Raw genomic sequence first — 14,708 nt, 5'->3', positions numbered from 1 at the left:
AGGTTTAAAACTCTTACGGTTTTTCTTATGTGGTATTGAATGCAGCACCCGTGAAGTATGTTGTCACATGACTCAATGTTTTGCTCCTGTTACCGGATGCTGGACCAGGAGACATCTCTCCCTGCTAAGAACGTCTGAAAGCCTGAAATTGATCGTAAATTTACTATGTAGGAGTAGCGACAGGTTTTATTCACACGCTTGACTTACTAGTCAACGTTACGTTTTGAAATCACTACGTTAAATCTTCGGAATACGCTTTAGCTACTAAGCTAGCGTCAGCATCAACAGTGGTGACAATGGCGGCAGTTGACAGCTTTCAGTTTTTGTACAGAGAAATTTCTCGGTCGTGCAGTGTTTATTTTGAAACCCTGGCCCTGGTCGGTGCTCTTTACACGGCCAGCAGAGCAGTAATCCTGCTGAGAGACTGCTGCACGTTGATCAGGGTGCATTTCCTGCCAAGAATGATCCCAAGTAAGAAGCTGACCCAAAGATTTGGTGACTGGGCTGTTATTTATGGTAAGGATTTAGCAGGTGATCACAGCAGAAACAATGAGAGCGCATCATATCTGTGTGACAAGAGGGGGAGAGGAGAGTATGCATTTATTTTAGTTAACTTTACTTCTTTCAGTGAGATTTGGGCATCACACTAACTTAATTACAAAACCAGGGCCTCTGTCATCTTTAGAGCTTAAACAATCAATCAATCAATCAATCAACAGATCAACCGAAAAAGAATAGGCAGAAATTTTGATAATTGACTAAAAGTTATTAATCAAGCACAAAAATGGCAAACATTCTCTGCTGGTTTCAGCTTCTCAAATTTGACAACTTTATTATTATGATATTTGGGTATTCAAATGTTGGTCATACAAAACAAGAAATCTGAACATGTCTTCTTGGGCTGTGAGAAATTGCAAGGAGATTTTTGTACTACACTTAAAGTACTGAAAAATGTCCAGGATGATATTTTCATATTGCTTCAACCAACAGCCCAAAAGACATTCATTATACAATTATATAAAACAGAGAAAGCGTATTTTCTTTATATCTGAAAATCTGATTTGTTGAATGAACTGATCAAAATTGTTGATATTTAATTTCTCAGTAATGAACTAATTATTAGCTTTTTATTCAGTCATAAATTAAACTTTATTTGAGGTTTTAACGCCATAGTGATGCTACTGTGCACTTCCTGGTATAACTTTCATTGATAAATCTTGTTCTCTCTCCTGTCAGGTGCATCAGAGCCTGTGGCCCAAGCCTATGCGGAGGAGTTGGCCAGGCACGGTATCAGTATTATTTTTGTCACTCAGGACCACACCTCTGTTAGAGACATCGCTGCGTCCCTCTCCCAGAGCTACGGAGTGGAAACTGTTGTTGTCCTAGCTGACTTCTCTCTGGACCAGGCAGCCAGTAAGCCCATCAAAGAAGCCATGAGGGGTAAAGATATTGGCTTCCTGGTGAACTGTGTGGGAGTGTCTTTGGCTTACCCTCAGAGCCTGATTGAAATGCCTGAGCAGGGCCTGTTGGATTTGGTGAACAAGAACGTTGCCGTCGCTACTCTGATGACCCGGTTGGTGCTGCCAGGGATGGTGGAGCGTAGCAGAGGAGCTGTGATCAATATATCATTGGGTGCTTGCTGCAGACCCATGCCTGGAAGAGTGACACTCACCGCCTTCACTGTGAGACAAAACACACGGGATATCTGCCTCTTGTGGATGCACATACACAAAGATACACATCTGTGCCCTCTACAGCAGATATTTTGATTCATATGAAAAGCCCCTTTGTAAATAAATATTCCAAATAATGTCTATTAATGCTATTGCTAGAATCTCCGAGCAGAGTAAACCACTTTTTAAAAGTAAAATCCAACTCACGTTTGAGGGTAAATGTGTGGGGCTAACACAAGCAAATCAAACTGCCTCCCTCGCAGGCTGTCATTCAAAACATAATCATATAAACATGTTTTTCTTTCCTGACAATAATCCTCTTTCCCTTTTTTCTCCTGACATTTTAGGGCTACCTGGATAATTTCTCAAGAGCTCTTCACCTTGAGTACAGCAGCAAAGGGATCTTTGTCCAAAGTCTGATTCCTTTTCAGGTAGATTTCCTGATATGACTGTTAAACGAGTAGGGCTGGATACTGGATCCAAATACATTTTGTCTGCCAACTAAAATGTGTCAATCACTAAAAGCTGGCTTCAAAGCTCAGTCATTTCAATTTTGTTTATATAAAGTTCTTTTTGTTAAATGAAACTAAGGGTTTTGCAGAAAAAGATGTTTATATTTCTCAAATGATTGGTTTTGGTGTCATTGCTGATACTCAGGTATTGCATCAGCACTACTTTCCAACCCTATACCCAATACTAATACCCCGCCCTACAGTAATAAGATACTACACACAGCTGCCAGTTTATTAGGTATACTTAGCTAACACCCTGTATCAGAATGGGTTTTCAACACTATACCTAACCCTAACAAGCATACAACAGCAATACACTGTAACAGTGTTATGTTACTACATTCAGCTGCCAGCTTATTAGTTACACCTAGCATAAACTTATGATGTCTAATACAACAAACAGAATTAAAGTTGTACCGTCATGAAGATTATAATGTTCAGTTTGTTGTTGAAATTGTCTTAGAGTGGTGTTGATTTAACTCTTTGGTCATTTTGGAGGATGTAGTCCGTGGTGCTGACGACCTGTATTACATTATACAGAGAGGTGTTTCAATTATATCCACGTCCATTTGTCCCCTCCATTCATATCAGTGAAGTGGGCTAAATAAGTAGCTAAATATGTAGGGGTGGTGATGTAGTAGCGGATAAGGCCCATGCCTTTGGTGTGAGAGACCCGGGTTTGAATCCACTGTGAGACACCAATGTGTCCCTGAGTAAGACACTTAACCCCTAGTTGCTCCAGAGGCATGCGACCTCTGACGTATATAGCAATTAAGTCTTTGGATAAAAGCTAAATGAATAAATGTATAATACTGAATGAATTAAACAACACTCATTTCAAAGAAAACTTCATGAAGGATTTATTTTAAGCTAGGTGTACCTAATAAACTGGCAATAACTGACATAAACTGGAGTGCATTTACCTAATTGTTTAGACTTAACTGTTTACACTTCCAGCCTCTATGTCCTTTTATGTTTTATTGTTTTGTAAAGCTCATAATGTGAAATGTGCGTATTATTGTTAATAGTTAATATGTAAAATCACTTTAAACCCTGAGTATAAATAGCTGCATGTGTGTCAGTGCTTGATATACAGTATGTGTGTATGTTTAACCAGATAGCCTCAAGTGGACGACAGCCATCATCAAGAGATGGCTGGTTTGTACCGAGGCCAGAGGTTTATTCTCGCCACGCCATCTCCACCCTCGGCATCTCTAATAGGACCACCGGCTACTGGCCCCATACACTGCAGGTCGGCACAAAATGGGTCATGATGTCCGTTTGTAATTGGTATACTCTCAGAAAGTTTGTGACAAGATTACATGTTTGTCAAGACTATATTTCTGATACATCTCATGCCTTTGTGAAAACAGGATCTAAAACGTAAAAAATACATTTCTGTATGATGATCTTTTTTCTCTCTGTTGTTTTTCTTCGCAGTATGGACTCATGAGATGTATTCCAGAGTGGATGTGGGTTTTCGGATCACGTGTGCTCATCAGTTCAAGTTAGGAGCTCACTTCTCCTCCCTTCACTTAAGACTTAACCCACTTACTAGATCTTCTTGTTACTGAAGTGAATGTAGAGTTTTGATTTCCTCAGCCATTATTAGTTTAAATTTCTTAAACTCTGAGGATCTGTTGAGGTTTTGTGGTTAAGAGATTTTCCTCTATTGATTTTGTATCAGTTTCTAGGGAAGTTGCAGTTAGATCCTAACTTAACTAAAGAAACCAGACTACATGATGATACATGTCTTAATGGTGAATAGACATGAGGTTGGAAACTGGGTTTGACTTTGAGTTTAGATTGTAAACTTACTTATGATTATTGGAGCAATAACAAGCTGACATCATTTGGTTTGGTGCTTGGCCATTTTAACCCTTTAAACTACTATGAGGTAAGGTAATAATTTCAAATCGGCGGGCAGGTGAGACGTTATATAAGAAGAAAGTAATAATAAAGCAATCTACTACCATAAAATAAACAAAATCATAATAGATAGAAGAAATAACACATTCAATAACAGACACATCCGATTTTGGGTAATATATTCTGACATTAAGTGGCATAGACCTCTTTCTGCGTTAACCTTTATCCTGTAATCTAATTCTATCCTAAAGGTCTTTGGGGTGTGTATGCTGTGATAGTCACTGTGGGGTTTTTTTTTAAAAGGACTTGTGTGCTGACGTTTGACTTTCCAGTTCTTTCTGGTTATACCTGCTTTGTACCAGCGCTGACCACACCCATGCCAAACACATACAAAGAACAAATGGTAGTCACCCCAAAAACCAAACCCAACATCATTCAAAATGAAAGAGGCAGACTGATATCATAATCTAGATTAAGTCCTCAAAATTTAATATTATGCAACAGTAATTTAAGTTTAAATAAAGATCTAAGAAACATGATAATTGAAGGTGAAACAGCCATTTTTAGCTCCAATTCTAAATTGTGACCAAAGCAAATGTAAATCTAAATATATTCTTGTAATGTGAATATGCCTTTTAGCTTATTTGGCTTCTTGGTCTGATCAAAGACCAGAGTGTTGAAAGCAAATAAGTGCGTGGGGGTGAATGGGGAACGATAGCTTTAGGTGGAGGTGGTGTCTTGAATATGAAATGCACTGAAGAGTGAGACTGTAAGATTGTGTAAGAAACTATATTTGAGCTAAGTTTAGTATAAGTGGATATTGCTCTAAAATAAGTATTTATATTGTGAGTAATTTGAACATATTCAGGTATATTGTGTTGAGTGATTACTTACACACACAGTATAGAATTTACAAATGTTGACTTATATGTGTCATCATAGCACAAATACAATAAAGATTTCTCCATTCTCATACTGTCAGGGTTTTTTTTATTTTAATGAATGGAAGGTGGCCATATTTATCTTATTATAAATGCTGGAATAAATAAAAGCGTCTGTCTTCAAAGAATCGTTTTCTGTCTGATTGGTAGGTGTTTGGTTTCCAGCGTAAATGAAATGTTGACTGATCTATAGGCTGAAGGCCAGAAGCGCTTTGTTTTTCTTGTAAAACATCAGGATGGCATAAATCATTTACGTCCGTGAACAGACACCGTGCCGGCTGCCAGAGTTTACCCTGTGACCCCCCCTCAGATCAGCCCGGTCAGTAAACCTGATGAACGCACGTGAGGGGCAGTCTGCCGAAAATGCTGCAGAGCAAACCTGGGCTGAAGTGGGAGGTTTACCAGAATCTTTGACTATGCTGTATGTGTAATTATCAACCACAGATATGTGTCAATCTACAAAGTCAAGATTGTAAATTTTGTTTGTTGTTGTTTAGAAAATGCTATAATTCATAAGGTAAGGACATTTGGTAACACTTCTCCTTGTCATACAAATAATGAAGCCTAAAGTGCTATAAAATAAAGAGAATCAAGAAAAACAACTGCAACTGCTGCAACTTTGTTTCTGCCTTCCATCTTCCCGCTGTCCTGAGTCCACTGTCCATTGAAGCAGAATTGCCACAGAAATAAAGTAACAGGACAAAACAGCGTGGTTAGTTACATGCTAGTTTTGTAGGTAACGTTTTTTAGATAGTTTTGTCATATTTAGTGTTGGGACTGGAGGCTAGTTGTTGTGCTTAGGCTGGTGTCCTTCCAGATAAGATTCCAAAGGAAGAACGAAAAGACAGATTCTTCTTCACTTTCTCTCTTCCTCCTCCTCCCAAGACATAGCTGTCTCCATCCACGTTTTTTCTCTGTGGTTTTGTTCTACTGGTAAGTTGATTTAAAAAAATTACATATCTGTTCTGTCTCTAATATAAGGTAACTCATTTTGGAATGTACATGGACTGAAGTTAATCGATTTATTTTTGGAATTTTATGTTGATGATATACAGTAATCTACTATGCAATATTCGTACAATTTAAAATAAAAGATATGCATGCCAGTTGTACTTGTGAGAGCATAACGAGAGCTCAAAAAGGGGAACTATGTAGTGCATATGGAAGTCATTTAATGTAGTCAGAAATTACATTCTCAAAAGACAATAAGAAAGACAAAAAATGTCATTGTATCCATATGATGTGAACAGCTACCCTTAGTCAAACATTTGAATGCTTTACAAAATATTGTTCTTACTAAATCATCAATAAAACATAGGGGGAAGCCTTATGCAATAACCATAAAAGAAAAATAAATTCTGAATTGATGTGTCATTATGTAAAGGAAACCTGATCAATGCATAAATACAAATGTTTTTTTAAAATGCTTAAACCATAAACTTAGCAGCCTTAACTACTTAGGGAAGTCGTCTGGATTTGTACATCATTATTTGAGCTACTGTCTCACATTCTCTGTATTAAGATTTGCAGTGTTTGGTATTAACCAAGGTTAATGTCTTGGTTTTCAGCAGATAAGTAGCTTCTGTTTTGGAGAATCAACAGCTGTGGCTTCTATCAGCAGACTCACAGGCCTGCGAGAAATGATAGAGTTTGGCCTTGTGAGAGAGTCTGACTTTTACACCGACAGTGATTTCTGTAAGACCTTTCATCTAACTGCAAAATAGAAAATAACAGGTCTAATCAAGGGGTGTTTACCAGATTGCTAATGAAATTAATAAAACCACACAACAATTCTGTTTTCAAAATATTCTCTTTGAATAAACCAATAATAGTGTATACTTCTCAAATAATGCAAAGATACCTTCAGAGGTTATTGTATTGGACGTCTGTCTATGAGTCTTAATGGATTGTTTTTGTCCTCACATAGAAAGAAGGACAACTGGTGACTGACATGGGCGAATGGGATCTGCTGGGCCGCTTGTTGGATAAAGTGCAGAGCCACTCCACCGTGATCGGGAAGGTCTGGCTGACCGTGCTGTTTGTGTTCCGCATCCTGGTCCTGCACACCGGCGCTGAGAAGGTGAGGCCCTTGAGTAGCAACAATGTAGGTGAGATAATTGTGCTAGTATTAAAGGGGAGTAATAGCTGGAACAATATCAATAGGTCTCTGGATTGGGAATGTCTCAAACCTCCATTTTTATGATCATTTTGAGTACTGAACATTGTTCCTACTGCACTTTCAACTCTCTGAAGTTTTTAGTGTAATCTCTTCTATCATCTCTTTCCTCTAATCTTGTCTAGGTATGGGGCGATGAGCAATCTGACTTTGTCTGCAACACTCAGCAGCCTGGCTGTGAGAATGTCTGCTACGACAAAGCCTTCCCCATCTCTCACGTTCGCTTTTGGGCCCTCCAGATTATTGCTATAGCAACTCCGAAGCTTCTATATCTCGGTCACGTACTTCATGTGATCCACACTGAGAAGAAGGTGTGTCACTCCAGTGGGCAGTACAAAATGCAAAATATGGCTTTGGATTGATGCTACAAATAAATAATGCTCTGTACCGACTTAAGGTTGCATGATATCAATATTTATGAAATGCCTGTACCTTGTACATCCCTATGCCTATAAAGATTAAATGTAAGAGGACACAATTTTCTGCCATAACACACATTAGACAGGACTTACATCATTACTTTAAATACATCACTGGTCAGTGGATACTGTATATACTGCTATAATTACATATTATAATTTTATAATAATAATATAATTTATAATTTCAAAGTTAAAAGAAGAGTGAATATTATGTGGCCAGAAACAGAACACAAAATGAATACGTTTTTCTGTGTCTTGTAAAAGTGCACAGTCGTCTCTTAACACATTACTATAACCACAATGTTAGCTGGAGAGATGTGGAGGCAGTGTATCTGTCACTGTGCAAAAACATTGATTGATTATTGCAGCTTTAAAGCTATACTATTTTATATTTTACTCATATTTTTTCCAAAATATGTCTAAAAACACAACTTCCAGTGCTTCAATGTTTCAAGGAGGGAGACAGCACTATACCAATAAGTGTTTAGTCATATTTTGGCAAAACTGTTGGGAGTTTATATCTCATAAATTTCTGAACTTGATTTCTGAACACTGCAGACTGACAGTGGTGTTGCCTCCATCTTGATTCTTTCACCTAATTACTTTGAATACATCTGCACTGCCTCTAAATCTGTGTCTTTTTCAGCTTACTGGAAAAGTCATTTTCTTGTCCTTCCATTCCAAGGTGAAGGAGAGGATGAAGAAGCATGCTGATTTGGATGACCAGGCCACTCTGTTCCTTAGGAGGGCCTACAAAGTTCCCAAGTACACCAAGAGCACTGGCAAGATCAGCATCCGTGGCAGTGTCCTTCGCAGTTATGTCCTCCATCTTCTGGCCAAGATTATCCTGGAGGTTTTGTTCATCGGGGGTCAGTACTTTCTTTACGGTTTCACACTCCAGCCTCGTTATGTCTGCACTAGCTCACCTTGCCCTCACAAAGTGGACTGCTTCCTGTCCAGGCCCACAGAGAAGTCAGTCATCATCTGGTTCATGCTGGTGGCAGCAATTGTCTCCCTCATCCTCAGCCTGGTGGAGCTGTTATACCTGTGTTCGAAAGCTGTGAAGGAGTGCATGACGAGGAGGCAGGATTACACAGTGACCCCGGTAACACCTCCACTTTTGGGAAGGAAAGCTTTTAAAAACCGTGACGAGATGATCCAAAATTCTGTGAACCTGGAGCTGGAGCTCCAAGGAAGAAAATTGGGGTCGAACGGGGTCACAGTCGGGGTCAAGGAGGCTGCTAAGAATATACCACCTGAGAACAACAACATAGGGGAGGTCCACATCTGAAGCATTGAGGCTGTGATAGGTTGACCGGTCAAATTCCCGAGTTCCAGTATTTGTGTGCTTTGGCTTTGGGGTGGAAAGGGTGTGTGTGTGCAGTAAATAAAGATGGTGGGTGGGGGGGTAGCCAGCTTTGGTAAACATAACTCAGTCACATGCTAAAAAAGTAGTTAAAGTGACTTAAAGTGACTTTTGTGACATAATAAAAAAATAACAAACATTTTTTCTTGCAGGTGACAGAGCTGTCATTTTAAAACACTGTACATTTTTTTGATAGATTTTGCTAAGAGTACTTCTTTGGAATGATTTAAGACTATGTTATGAAATTTTGATTGAATAAACTTCTCATATTCAGATTGGATCTTTACCTTTTCTTACTTTGTTCAACCATTTCTGAGTTTTAAGTTCAGTTCTGATGAATGTGTATGATAAACATGGTCTATACTTGATCACACTGTTGTTTCATTAAATTATCATGCTCTTATTTCCCACCCTAATCTGTCTCTGAAATTCACCAAGGGTTTTCATATTAAGAACAGCCTCATCTACCAAACCACTGAAGACCACTTATTAATCTATCATACTGTAAATAAAGAGCTACAATTGCTGTAATGCATACAAAGCATTTAGTTAATTGTGTGCTGAAAGAATGCTTGTCAATGCAGTTTAAAACTTTGAAATCATTAATAGGCCACTGAGAATATATGAATCAGCAGAGCTCATATTTATAAACATTGTGTTCCCTTTAAACATGCTTTCATCAGCAAAAACATGTATTCCTCTCAAAAAAGTAAGTATGAACAAGTTGAGCAAAGATATGTCTGGTATTGCAATTATTTTGAGTACTTTTAAAGAAATTGTTTGTAATATAGGTGTATTGAGAACTACACTTATTTGCTTTCTTCACGTTAAATATGAAGCTACCAGCAGGAGACAATTAGCTTGGCTCAGCACAAAGACTGGAAACAAGGAGAACTGCTAACTGGTTCTGTCCAAAGGTAACAAAATGTGCTTACCAGCACGTCTAAAGCTCACTAATTAACCAGTTATACAGATGGGTGACAAATTAAAGGGAAAATGAGGTGTCTTAGTCACATGAAGCATGAACATAGTCTCCGTGACGTCACGGCTTCCGAAGAGCTGTTGTGAAGCTCAATGATGGAGGCTCTGACAGTCACCAACTTGGCAGTCCCTACACCAGATAATTCCAAAAATGGGAAAAGAGGTGGAGCTGAGGCTGGCCGAAACATGGGAGTCTACGAGGATCCTTCAGTACGGTGGCCTGATAGATAGCACTGTGGCCTCTCTCTGTGGAGTTTGCATGTTATCCCCGTGTCTGCATGGGTTTCCTCCAGGTGCTCCGGTTTCCCCACCATCAAAAACATGTTATGTTCAGTGCCATTGACCAGACACTTAATTCGATCTGGAGTTGGTTCCCGGGCGCTGTACAGTGGCTGCCCACTGATGGGTTAAATGCAGAGAATGAATTTTGCTACATGTATGTGTATGTGACAAATAAAGTACCTTTACCATACCTTAAATGAAGTAAGTAAATGATATTGAGTCAAACCAAATAAAAATGAACCTGAATAGAGGTGCATTCTGTTTTCACCAGGTGACCATTTATGGCAAAGTCAACAAATTGTTTCAACATGAACCAAACTAAATTATGGGTTTGAACTTAGAAGTGTCACCAAAATGCTTCAATGTGTCTCTGTATTAACTGGCCCCGGGCGGTAGAAGTTATTTATTTCTTCTATTATTTTTTAAAACATCCAAGACCATTTAACAGACAAAGATCTTGACTTCCTAAAGTGAGACTGAATACCTGTCAATTATTACACGATTGGTCTTTTTTTGCTCTGGTTTGCTGACAGGTACAACGTGACATCAAAGCCAGATGTGTGTTGCGTAATGTGATCCCTCATCAGTTCTGCACAAAACTCCAAGGTCCAACATTTAAGTTAACAATCTGTCCCAACTAGAGACAGTTCTTTCTGACCAGGTCAGCAGGTAAGATGCAATGATTATTGTTCTCTGCTACAGATCGCTGATTTTTTATTTGTAAGGAACACTATAAAGAATGGAAATGTAGAGTATTTTTTGCATTTATATTTTGTAAAAAAGTGATGGGTTTTTATTTTACTGCTTTGCTCTCTAACTGAATGAATATCACTTACATAACTAATCATGGCATCAGATTGCTTTTCTTGTCTTACCTTTCAGTTTTGCCCTCATAACACGTTTTATATGTTTATTGTAGAAATATTGTTGCGTTATAAAGAATATTGATGTAAGATTTTTGAAGTTACATTTACCCAGGGAAAGTTCTTTCCCTCCCGTTTTTCACTTCTTTCATAGTTGTATCTCTATACCAGCCTACTTCAACCAAGCCTCATTAGTACAAGGCCAGTGAGTTGTTCATTCTTCTGTTCAAAATGATTATTTTAGAAAAATATTGACCAACTACCTTTGAGTTCATGGGGAGCTAAGACCCTCTTCTCATGTAGAACATAAAAAAATATTATTCTATTAATATGAACAATGAGCCTTTCTTCCAGCAGGAGCATATTGATTAAATACTATGTTGTGGTTAATGTTTCAGTTAATAAGGTGTGGTGTACGATCAATACAAACAAAACTATTCAGTTTGATGTATTTATTAACTCATGAATATTTATTGTATTTCCTTTTATCTTTTTTTGTCACAGATTAGTAACTGAATATCGCCAAATAAAATATGGGAGACTGGGGTTTCCTGTCAACCTTGCTGGACAAGGTCCAGTCCCACTCCACAATCATTGGGAAGCTCTGGATGAGTGTCCTCTTCCTGTTCAGGATCATGGTTTTGGGTGCCGGTGCTGAGAGCGTCTGGGGGGGACGAGCAGTCGGGTTTCATCTGCAACACTCAGCAACCTGGTTGTGTGAACGTCTGCTACGACTGGACCTTCCCCATCTCGCACATTCGCTTCTGGGTCCTCCAGATCATCTTCGTCTCCACACCAACGCTGCTGTACCTGGGCCATGCCATGCACATCATCCACAAGGAGAACAAGCTGAGGGAGCAGCAGCGATTGAGCCCTGGCGGGACCCGGCTGCTCAAAGTACCCAAATACTCAGACGAAAAGGGAAAGGTGAAGATCAAGGGGAACCTGCTCGGGAGCTACCTGACCCAGCTCGTGGTCAAGATCATCATTGAGTCTGCCTTCATAGTGGGCCAGTACTACCTGTACGGCTTCATTATGGTCCCCATGTTCCCCTGCTCTAAGAAGCCCTGTCCCTTCACTGTGGAGTGCTACATGTCCCGACCCACAGAGAAGAGCATCTTTATTATCTTCATGTGGCAGTTTCCTGCGTGTCTCTGCTTCTCAACGTCATTGAGGTTTTGTATCTGATTTGTACCAGGGTCAAATGTAGGTCCAGGCCTCACACACTCACTTCAGCAGAAAACCCTGCCAGCCTGTCAGCACCCAGTGGACGACTACAGAGGAAGCACTCAAGCAGAACAAGATTAACATGGAGCTAGAGAGTGTTGGTGGAAGCCTGGACGGGGCCAAAGAGGAGAAAAGACTACTGAGTGATCATTAAAAACCACTGACCTGACCATTTTATTGTATGAAATGCTCCTTTCAGAATTCTGCCTCACGTTTCCTTGTTCTAAAAGACTGAAGTGAAGTGTTCTTACATTGTGGTGTACAAATCATGACAGAACTTTAAGGAATGGGGTTATTATTTCAGCGCCACGTTGTTGGAATTTTACAATTACTTTGTATTCTTTAACTGGAAATCTAATAATGGAAAACGTGCAATATTGATAATGTATTTATGTTCTTCTATACTCACTTGTTAATCTATGAATGAGCAGAATTTTGTCTACGCCCAGTTATTAAATGTGTCCTTTAAGTAACTGCCGTGTTCATTAGCTAGGATTTAAAATAATTGACAATGATGCTAATGATTATTGTGGCGAAGAGTCTGTTTATATAGTTTCTACTGTATATGAAGACATTTTTGTATGCTGTATTGTTTTTAATAAATGACTGGATAAAGTTTCATGACATTTCTTTACCTTCAGATGACAGGTTTACATTTTATACTTCAAACACCTTACTTCTTAAAGACTAGTTTTACACTTCTTTGGTAACACTGTAGGGTTGTAACTGATGAAAACCAGAAAACACATTTGGTTTGGGATAATAATAATAATAATTGCTTGCTATCACTTCAGAATAGGGAGCGGTTGATACTTTGACAGATATTAGCCACCAAATCTTTAATTAAATATAATTAAAAAGAGTTCAAAGTAAAATGAAAACAAGGAAAACATGTTGCAGGACCTCCTTTCATTTCTCAGATCTAAACTATAAATGCAAAGTCTCTCTTTATAGATGTCATAATGTACCTGGAGATGTTTTTTGCCACCCAACTTTTCAACAATGTTTTTTCTATTCTTACCAGCGTGGCTTTTTTCCACGGAGAAGCCACCTTCACCTTGGTGGGTGCAATGTCATCAATAACATTTGTAATTTTAGAATTGAAATGATCTACAAGCTCATTAAGGTAGGGTAAGCAGTCTCAAAGAATACCTTCCACATATTCAAAAGATGCAGAATTGGAGGGAATCATTAAACAAAGTGGCAAACAAAACTCCACCCTTTCTTTTAGTTTTGCTCACGAAACTGAAGTTGGGAGGGGTAGACTTGATAAACTGCACTGTTAACTCGGTCTAACCAAGTTTCGCAAGTGCAATGGAAGCCAAATGTGTTTCTAAGCAGATTCACCATTCTTCATCTATCAGGCCACAAGACAGGAATTGAGAAAGTTGATCTTATTTACTTTAACTGTATGAATTGAATTGTTATTTTGTATTTAGCTTGAAGCTTTGGCAATACTATTAACATTCATGGCAATAAAGCAAATTTGAATTGAATTGAATTGAAGTGGCTGGCACACAGAGCGCCGGTTTGTCTTGGGAAGAGCCATGAGTGCCATTAGCCTTATAGCAAATGTGTCAAACTGGCTGAAGACTTAAATCCAATGCTGGAGGTGGACACCGATGGTGGTTTAGGGGAAGTGGGAGTAGGGCCAGAGAAGGAGTAGGTTTGTTCCTAGCAGTGACGAACTCTTTCATCTGGTCAATGACCTCCAATAAGGGGGAGGAGGGAGAAAGGGTTAGGAAATGAGGGACACCTGGATGCAGTTTGGGGGTGAATAAGTTTCATCCTTGTAGGTGGGTGTTGGTGACGGGAGAAGAGACTCTTCCTCTTGGCTCTGATGTCTCCCATGATTGAAGCTCTCTCCGGGCAGAAGCTGAAGCTCTCCTTCAAGGTTCTCTTATGTCTTCTTCTTGTTTTGATTCCTCTTGTCTCTTGTCCTTGGCAGAGGGAACAAATGAGTGACGCAAGAAGTAAAAGTAGGTTAGACATGAACACTTTTACTCCTGACTTGTTAAGGCAAAATCCATCTGCTTTAAAAAGATTTCTGCGATCCCAGAAAAAGTGAAATTTTTAATAAAGAACACTGACTGGACAGTATATTGTTGAGATCCACGGATAAAATTAAGAGGATCAAATACATCCATAAAAATTGCAGGGGCTACACAAAAGGTCACTATGGACCTGCTCAGTATATCAGTTCGGTACAAAACCTGTCCACCAAAACCATATTTGTGAAGCTTATAATATTAGATTTGCTTTGTGCAAATCACACAGCCTGTAAAGAAACTTTCTGTTGACATAGCCCCAACAAAAAATGAACGTGACTGTTCAATCCTCACGTAGTTGCAAGCTGTACAGGTGTTCATGTTATTGTGCCCGTGCACTTTACTCCT

At 39.0% G+C, this 14,708-nt stretch overlaps 2 protein-coding genes and 1 pseudogene across 2 annotated transcripts; all 3 read left to right on the top strand.

Moving 5' to 3' along the window:
• Positions 1 to 73: 73 nt before the first annotated feature.
• hsdl1 (hydroxysteroid dehydrogenase like 1) lies at positions 74 to 5,027 on the top strand. Its single transcript, XM_038726954.1, has 5 exons — positions 74 to 516; positions 1,237 to 1,682; positions 2,021 to 2,104; positions 3,303 to 3,437; positions 3,626 to 5,027. The coding sequence occupies exons 1-5, from the start codon at positions 297 to 299 to the stop codon at positions 3,695 to 3,697; spliced, it is 957 nt and encodes a 318-aa protein (XP_038582882.1). The 5' UTR covers positions 74 to 296; the 3' UTR covers positions 3,698 to 5,027.
• A 152-nt stretch (positions 5,028 to 5,179) lies between these two features.
• On the top strand, positions 5,180 to 9,193 carry LOC119908968 (gap junction Cx32.7 protein-like). Its single transcript, XM_038726955.1, has 5 exons — positions 5,180 to 5,928; positions 6,564 to 6,690; positions 6,923 to 7,075; positions 7,297 to 7,482; positions 8,279 to 9,193. Exons 3-5 carry the CDS (start codon positions 6,947 to 6,949, stop codon positions 8,882 to 8,884), a joined length of 921 nt encoding a protein of 306 aa, XP_038582883.1. The 5' UTR covers positions 5,180 to 5,928; positions 6,564 to 6,690; positions 6,923 to 6,946; the 3' UTR covers positions 8,885 to 9,193.
• A 1,629-nt stretch (positions 9,194 to 10,822) lies between these two features.
• Positions 10,823 to 12,933, top strand: LOC119908865 (annotated as a pseudogene).
• Positions 12,934 to 14,708: the final 1,775 nt, after the last annotated feature.

Source organism: Micropterus salmoides, unplaced genomic scaffold (genome assembly GCF_014851395.1).
Source record: "Micropterus salmoides isolate LMB-PRFRI ecotype aquatic unplaced genomic scaffold, ASM1485139v1 Ms_hic_scaffold_18, whole genome shotgun sequence".
NCBI classification, from domain to species: domain Eukaryota; kingdom Metazoa; phylum Chordata; class Actinopteri; order Centrarchiformes; family Centrarchidae; genus Micropterus; species Micropterus salmoides.
The sequence above is the reverse complement of the archived record's forward strand: the minus strand, read 5'-3'. Positions and strand labels throughout refer to the sequence as shown.

Excerpts from the sequence above, each read along its gene's own strand:
- LOC119908968 (XM_038726955.1), top strand. The coding sequence starts at position 6,947 with ATGGGCGAATGGGATCTGCTGGGCCGCTTGTTGGATAAAGTGCAGAGC. Across the intron at positions 7,076-7,296 it reads TGCACACCGGCGCTGAGAAG|GTATGGGGCGATGAGCAATC; the intron begins GTGAGGCCCTTG and ends AATCTTGTCTAG. Across the intron at positions 7,483-8,278 it reads TGATCCACACTGAGAAGAAG|GTGAAGGAGAGGATGAAGAA; the intron begins GTGTGTCACTCC and ends TTCCATTCCAAG.
- hsdl1 (XM_038726954.1), top strand. The coding sequence starts at position 297 with ATGGCGGCAGTTGACAGCTTTCAGTTTTTGTACAGAGAAATTTCTCGG. Across the intron at positions 517-1,236 it reads TGACTGGGCTGTTATTTATG|GTGCATCAGAGCCTGTGGCC; the intron begins GTAAGGATTTAG and ends CTCTCCTGTCAG. Across the intron at positions 3,438-3,625 it reads ACTGGCCCCATACACTGCAG|TATGGACTCATGAGATGTAT; the intron begins GTCGGCACAAAA and ends TTTTCTTCGCAG.